Raw genomic sequence first — 8165 nt, forward strand, 5'->3', positions numbered from 1 at the left:
AAAAATATATACAAATAATAAAATACTTTAATGAATTGAATAAAACATATAAAATATGATTTTATAATAATGAAAATTCATGAAACTTAAATCCTTTATATGACTCACCATATGAAAGTTGTAACATTCAAAAATTATGTTTTTCTTGAAATTATTCTGACTTATAGAAAAATACATTATTGCAAATGAAACTCTGGAAATTTTTCATTGTAAAACATTACAAGTTGGCGAGGACCCCAAAATTAATTTCCCAAAGATATCATCTCACTTTTGATTTGTAAACTTGACAATATTGAAATATCGGCATTTTTTGATTTGAGAGGATGACTTCACAAAAGTAAATGGAAAAATTGCAAAAACAATTTATTCGAACACGATCAAAAAAACAGAATAAAATTTAGTGGTTACACATATTTATTACATTTTCTTATAATTGGTTTGCTTCTTTTATAAAGCGCAACAAGAACCGTGTTGGGGAATCAGCATATTTGAACAATTCCTTTGGGGAATACTCAAATCCTTTCCACGAGTGAACAAACTGGAAAACTATTTCGATGCCGGGAATGCTTGACTCAATTAGGAGCAACTTCCATAAGAACTCAGCTCCCATGAATACGATTCGATGATTAATGTTTAGGTTCAACTTTTCCGCCATAAAGCCCGCAAACCTCAGGTAGATGTTGTGGAATTCTTCTGCAATATCACATGGATTTGTAAAGAAGATACAATGAAATAACATACTTGGCGTTGGAATTAGTAAATTTGATGATTGGAAAAACTCGGATATGGATGAGTATTCGGATAGAATATGAGCTATTTCTCGAGGTGGATGAAGTTGTTCCCAAGTTTTGGTTTTATACGAATCAAGAAGAATTGTCAGCTTATCGTCGACTTTTTGAAAGCTTTTATCAAATGTCATTTCTTTGTCAAGCCAATACCTCAGACAAAGTGAGCCAAGGATAGATATGTGGATGGGATCAGTAACGCCAACCTTCTCTTTAATCAATTCAACACTTTTGATTATTCTATCCTTGAGTTTATAATCAAATATATTTTTTACCCTTAAAGGTGAGTAACGACAACGAATGAAATCTAAAAACAAAGAGTACTCTTCGCTTTCTTTTAAGTAGTTTGTGTTGGGATAAATACATTTAGTAAGTAATTGAAGACACGTTTTACATGATTCATTTGCTGTCGCTTCATCTGAAAGATAATGAGGTAAAAGCTTCATTGCTACGCATGTGTCATTTATATAAAATTTAATTGCTCTAACTCTGTATTGATATTTGTAATACGATATTTTTGATAAACCATTGATATTTTTTGTACAAAAATCAATGTACCTGGGGTGCTGAAGTAATTCCTCCGATATTGATTTTAGTTTATTTAGTATTTCAAGGGAATGTGAAAATTTTTCAATAAAGTATTTTTGGAGTTTAATACTATACTTGACTTTTTTTGGTTTAAGAAGTACTTGTAACCTCCAAAAATTTTGGTTTATGTGATTCTTTGTTAATTTTGTTACTTTTAAGTTTTGACTTTGATAGTATTTAAGAGCTTCCTCAGACTCGTTTTTTAAGTTTTCCATATTTTTTATAGCCTTTATAAGCTTTTTTCTCATTTTTTTGAAATGTGGTACAAGTTGAGTTAATGCAAATAATTTGTTTTCATATCCAATATTTGGAATAGGAACAAGAAAGCATTCATATCCATCAAAAAGCAGTTCTTCTGGGAGAGGTTCGTTTGTGTATTCAGGTTCGAATTTGTGTTCCTTTGACATTTAAATGCTCATTGACCGTTAAACCACAATTTATCGTTATGTCCAATTGAAAGCAAAATAATCGTCATAATATTTTCAGGAAAAGTTTTGCTAAATGAGTTGGAGTTCTTTTGTCCAGCAAACTTTGGACGAATTACACACAGGAGCTCCCCCACCTGATTATTTTGGATGTATTGGTAGAGTCATATTAAAAAATCAACAATCATCCGAAAATGTTAACTCATTTTTTGAAGATATATCATCACCTACCTTAAAAATAAAGACAGAGGAAACTTTAGATAAAAAGAAAATTATAACAAATACATCAAATATTACTAATAATGGAGAACTAACACCAAACAAAGAGAATCCACCGCTTCATCCTCCTCCAATGCTTCTTGAATCTCCTGTTTCAAAACAAGATTCCGATGATTCAAGTGAAAGCCAACCCGAAATTACAGAATATTCACCTATCCGTAAATCACAAAATCAGAGCTCTGAAAAAGGTCGTGATAGCATTGCGTCGGAGATCGATTACAGTGATATCTCTGACCATTGGAAAGAATCTTCAAAAAAATCACGCACATTGCACTCTTCTGAAGATTCTGATCATACGCAAGACATTGAAGTTCAATCAGTTGATAGTCAAGAGTCAACGCATAGCCAAAGCGATCAGCTTATCTCAAAAATGGAAATCATTCAATCAGGAACAGTACAAATTACTAAAGACTCCGTCGAAAGTAAACCAGAACCAATGGCTAGAGATAAGCCTGACTCTGATAAGCCAGAACCAGTGGATTTTGCCAGCCAATTTAAGGAGCTTGGAAATGTATATCAAAGCTATTGGCCGCCAAAGGAAACGAACGTTCCGCGACTGCAGCCGAACTCCAAAATTCTTGTTTCATTTAAAGCGTCAAACTATGATAGGCTGATGAAAGCTATGAGAAAGTACTCGCAACTTAACGGCAAAAGAATTGCATATCTTCGAAGGAAGGGCACAGAATAGCGATAAATGTTTCATCGAATAGAAAAAGTAGTAATTACCAATTAATAAAAATATATGTATCTTTAAACAAGAGCAAAATTAAGTTTCCATAAATACTGTTTTTGATATTTGAGAATCTGTATCAGATCGCTAACATTTACTTTGTACAATCACATCCAACGCTTCAAATTAATTATATATAACTTTTATATAAACAGCTCAAATTTTCAATAGTTTATCTTTTTCAACTCATGTCACTTTCACGATAAATTTTGAATGACAATAAAAACGCCTTTTTTTATTTCACATTTTATTAATGGAGCAAAGAACACTTGGAAAAACAGGAATTAAAGTATCCCCAATTGGTCTTGGGTGCATGGGTATGAGCCATGCATATGGTGATCCAAAAGATAAAGATGAAATGATTAAACTTATTCGTCATGCCTTCGAAATCGGCTGTACTTTCTTTGACACTGCTCCTGTCTATGGCTTTGATAACGAAAAGATCTTAGGCGAAGCTGTTAAACCATTCCGCTCACAAGTAATTATTGGAACAAAATTTGGAATTACAGGACAAAAAGTTGTTGATGGAACACCTGTTAACATTCTCGACAGCCGTCCAGAGACGATTCTTAAGGATGTTGATGCATCTCTTGAACGACTTCAAACTGATTACATAGATTTATATTACCAGCATCGAATTGATCCGAATGTTGAACCTGAAGTTGTTGCAAATGTCATGAAGCAGCTTATTGAAAGCGGTAAGATTCGTGCTTGGGGAGTATCAAACGCTCCTATTGATTACATAAGGAGAGCTCATAAAGTTTGTCCAATTGCTGCAATGCAAAATCAATACTCTCTTATCTTTCGCAGTCCAGAAAAAGAATACATTCCACTCTGTGAGGAATTAGGAATCACATTTGTCGCATATGGACCTGTTGGAAGTGGTTTTCTTAGTGGAAGGTTCACAAAGGACAGTACTTACGAGAAATCTGATTTTAGATCAACAATGAAAAGATTTAGAGATCAAGCAATGGATACAAATGGAAAGGTTCTCGATGTAATCAAAGAACTAGCAAAGGCCAAAAACTGCACAACTGCACAAATTGCGCTTGCTTGGGCATTAGCACAAAAACCATTCATCGTTCCAATTCCAGGAACTACAAATATCAATCGCTTGGAAGAAAACATGGGAAGCTTGAAGATAGCGTTCACCAAGGAGGAAATGGACAATCTCAATGAGGCGCTTTCACATCTCGAAATTGACGAATCATACTTCTGAATATTAAACACGATACAACGTAAACTATTGAATTCATATTTCGTAAAACACTGATTTTTTAAAAGTGCCGGTAGAGAGCGAAATTGGAGATTTAAGATAAAAAAATTGTATTCAGTGTTAGTTATGGCCATATGTATAAAAATATGTATATTAGATAAAAATTGGTAAATATTTTTTAAAATTAGTTGATATTGGTTTAGATTTTTTGCTGGATTAGTTTAACTATTTCTGTGTAACCTTTCGAAGATGCATATTTAAGTGCATTATAAAATAATTTAAATAAATTCCAAATATTATTTTGAAATATTAAAATATTAACATGAACCCATAATTAAATAAGTAAATATTTTTAGCATTAATATCAATTCCCTTTTGTTCAAGAAGTAATTTAACAATATTTGTGTAACCATTTTCTGATGCATACATGAGTGCTGTTTTATATAATTTAAATAAATTGTAAATATTATTTTGAAATAAAAAGTTGTTAGAATAAATTTCATATTAAACAAATAAACATCTCTAGCATTAATATTAATTCCCTTTTGTTCGAGAAGTATCTGAACTATCTTATCATAACCGAATTGAGCTGCCAAAATAAGCGCTGTATTAAATGATATTAATAAATTCCTAATATTATTTTGAAATTTCATATAATTTAAGTGAATAAAAAATAAAACAAATAAAAACTTTTAGCATTATAAACAATTCCTTTTTGCTCAAGAAGTAATTTAACAATCTCAAATTTACCTCTTCGCGATGCAAATATAAGTGCTGTGTTAAAAATTTTAAACAATTTCCAAATATTATTATCAAATCCAAAATTGTTTGATGAAATTTGAAATTAAACAATCAAAAATTTCGTGCATTAATATCAATTTTTTTTTGTTTAATAAGTAATTCAACAATTTCTATGTATCCTTTTTCAGCTGCAATCATTAGAGCTGTTTGAAATAAATTAAATATTTTTGAAATATTATTTCAAAATGTCAAATTATTCAAATCAACTTTAAATTAAACAAATAAAAATTTTGAGCATTAATATCAATACCGTTTTGTTCAAGAAGCAATTTAACTATTTCAATATGGTTTTTATAAGAAGCGTCAATAAGTGCTGTAAAACATGTTTTAAATAATTTCCAAACATTGCTATGAAATGCTAAATTATTTAAACCAATTTTAAATCAAACAAATAAAAATTTTGAGCATTAACATCAATACCGTTTTGTTCAAGAAGCAATTTAACTATTTCAATATGGTTTTTATAAGAAGCGTCAATAAGTGCTGTGCAAAATAGTTTGAATAATTTCCAAATATTATTTGAATATATCAAATTAATCAAATAAAGCCCATACAAAACAAATATATATTTTTAGCATTGATATTAATTCCTTCTTGTTTAAGAAGGATTTCAACAATTTTAGTGTTACCATCACTAGATGCCCAAACAAGTGCTGCGTCAAATATTTAAAATAATTTCCAAATATTATTTTGAAGTATTAAGTTAAAAAAATAAAATGCAAAAACAAAAAATAATTATCTTTTGCATTTATGTCAATTCCTTTTTGCTGTAAAACATATTCTATAAGTTCAGTATTTCTTGATTTTACAGAAAAAATTAAAATGTCAATTGGAAGTTGATTTGTTTTTAGAAAATACTTTGTTAGAAAAATATTACCAATTCTCGCTGATTCATTAATGATTGAATCATTAATTTTCATTCCTTCTTCTTTTAAAAATGAGAAAATTTCATAGTTATGATATAAAATACATTTCCCTCCTAATTCTTCTAAACTATTGATTGCAACAATTTTATTTTCATATAAATAATGAAAAATAACATTTCGATGATATTCAATTGCAGTTTCATATGCATCTTCAAATGATGAATGATTTTGTTCACATAAATGAATGATTTCTTCATTTCCACCTGCAACTGCATATTTGCCTGTGTTTTTTATATTAGAACCATTCATAAGTAAATATTTAAAACATTTAACAGAAGAAAAAAATGCTGCATAATCAATTAATGAAACATTTCTTTGATTAATAAATGAACATCTTTCATAAAGTGATGGTTTAATTGTTTGATTAAAATCAAAATCTGTTTGCGATGATATTTCTTGAAGTTTTTCTATTTCATCATTTCGAATGATTTTTGCTATTTCATTCGGATTATGTCCTTCTTTAACATATTTCTTATGAAGCTCAAAATTATTATTCGGAAATTTGTAATTTTCTATAAATTCATCGATGTTGCTAAAACTTTCTCGCATATTTTTAATTATATCATCAATTTCTTCTTTTGACATATATTGAGCAAAATACAGACTATATTTCTTATGAACAATGTTTGATTCAATCAATTTTTGTTCAACCATATTATAAAGAATGTGATTTGATTCTTGCGTTTTTTTATTGAGAAGAAAATTTGCGAATTCATCAAAAATATTAATTTTGATTTTGTTTTTATCTTCAAATAACTGAATTTCTTTTAAAAATTTCAAATATGTATTAATATCATTTCGTTTCAAAACAAATAATGTGTATACAATTTCAATGATAATTAAATTAAAAGAAATTGGATAAATTTCATCAAATTTTTTAATTATTGAATTTGCTGTTTTTACAATACTTTCTTCATTTAAACAAAAAATTATTTGAGTGATTGATGAAACCATTTCCATTTCACTTTGAGATTTTTTGTTTTCTTCAGCCGACATACTGCAAAAGTGACAATTGAAAAAGTGGAATTGTATGTTTTTTAAACGGTACAATTTCCATGCATTCAAAAAATTGCATTCTTTTTAATCGTTTAATTTATGACAACAGCCGTTCAAACAAAATGGTTGAAGCTCTAAAAACACGCCGTTCAATTCGTAACTTTGATCCAAACTATGAGCTAACAAAAGAAGAACTTGACACAATTGTGGAATGCGCATTGAACTCACCAAGTGCATTGAACCTTCAAGAAAACGATTTGATTATCATAAGAAATAAAGAGTTGATCCAAAAAATAGACAATACCGTTTTCAGTAAGTTGGATAATTTTTTCCAAGAACGCTTTTTAACAAGGCAAAAGCGTTATGGTGTTACTAATCCTGTTACATATGACTGCAGTGCCCTCATTATGATTGTTAAGAATGAGCGCTCTAAAGAAGGATACGTTCAACTCGATTCTGGCATTCTTGCCATGTCCATTTTAACTGCTGCGCAAGCCGTCGGGCTCGGATCTGTTCCAATAGGAGTTCTTGTTCGTCCAGATGTCGAAGAAATCATTGGAGTAGAGAAAGGCTCCTTATGCCTTGCTATTGCTATTGGCAAGCCAAAGAAAATCGAAGTTGATCCAAAGGAGGTGCTCAGGAAGGTTAAGTACATTGACTAAAAATCGAATCAAGTTAACGTATTCTTTCCACCGTTTAACGAACATTTTTTTGGTTGTGTTTTTTGATGCCCGTTTGAGTTATTGCAGGGCTGAGTAATGAAGTCAATGTTCATTATGAATTGTTATTATAACAGAGCTTATGTAAGTTTCCTTAGTATTTTTTTTGTGACATGGAAAAAATAATCATATATTTCTCTCCATTTTGAACAAACAACATAATGTCTAACCCAGCGCCTTTCTCATAAGCATCTTAAGATTTGGGTTGAATATTGCCATTCTTGTATGTTTGGCAAGATTTTTGAGATTTTTTTCAGCTTATTCAAAATTTCATTCAATAATTAATAGGAAAATTTTGTTTTTGAATCACACGTGTGATCGTTCACATACATTTGTAATTTTAGATGTAGTTCTTATATCAAAACATTCTACCCAACATGCTAAAATGTGAACAGATCCCCTAAATGAAAGTTTCGATTGTGATGCCCATGAATCTAATCTGATTGATTTTGAATTTCTGCATTTACTTGAGCAGCATCTATTTGCAGCACCATCAGGGTAACTTGGTGAAAAATATTATCAGCAAGTTTTGTAAAGAATATTTAATATCTTATGATATCATTATTATATTCTGAATGATATATATATATCTTCTGATTGATAGTAATAATTTTGATATATATTTGAGATTATTACAAGAAATTGAAAAATATGAAGAAAATAATAAAATCAACACAAATAAATTTATTTTCTCAATTAC

At 29.7% G+C, this 8165-nt stretch overlaps 3 protein-coding genes across 3 annotated transcripts; all 3 read left to right on the plus strand.

The window, feature by feature from the left end:
- Nucleotides 1-1874: 1874 nt before the first annotated feature.
- GO595_007151 (uncharacterized protein) lies at nucleotides 1875-2765 on the plus strand (the record flags this gene model as incomplete). Its single annotated transcript, XM_067920584.1, has 1 exon — nucleotides 1875-2765. The coding sequence occupies one exon, from the start codon at nucleotides 1875-1877 to the stop codon at nucleotides 2763-2765; it is 891 nt and encodes a 296-aa protein (XP_067772670.1).
- A 295-nt stretch (nucleotides 2766-3060) lies between these two features.
- On the plus strand, nucleotides 3061-4026 carry GO595_007152 (aldo/keto reductase; the record flags this gene model as incomplete). Its single annotated transcript, XM_067920585.1, has 1 exon — nucleotides 3061-4026. The coding sequence occupies one exon, from the start codon at nucleotides 3061-3063 to the stop codon at nucleotides 4024-4026; it is 966 nt and encodes a 321-aa protein (XP_067772671.1).
- Nucleotides 4027-6868: 2842 nt separating this feature from the next.
- Nucleotides 6869-7408, plus strand: GO595_007153 (nitroreductase family protein; the record flags this gene model as incomplete). The annotated part of the gene is made up of 1 exon (XM_067920586.1): nucleotides 6869-7408. One exon carries the CDS (start codon nucleotides 6869-6871, stop codon nucleotides 7406-7408), a length of 540 nt encoding a protein of 179 aa, XP_067772672.1.
- Nucleotides 7409-8165: the final 757 nt, after the last annotated feature.

This window comes from Histomonas meleagridis, assembly GCF_020186115.1.
Source record: "Histomonas meleagridis strain 2922-C6/04-10x chromosome Unknown contig_51, whole genome shotgun sequence".
Classification (NCBI taxonomy): Eukaryota; Parabasalia; order Tritrichomonadida; family Dientamoebidae; genus Histomonas; species Histomonas meleagridis.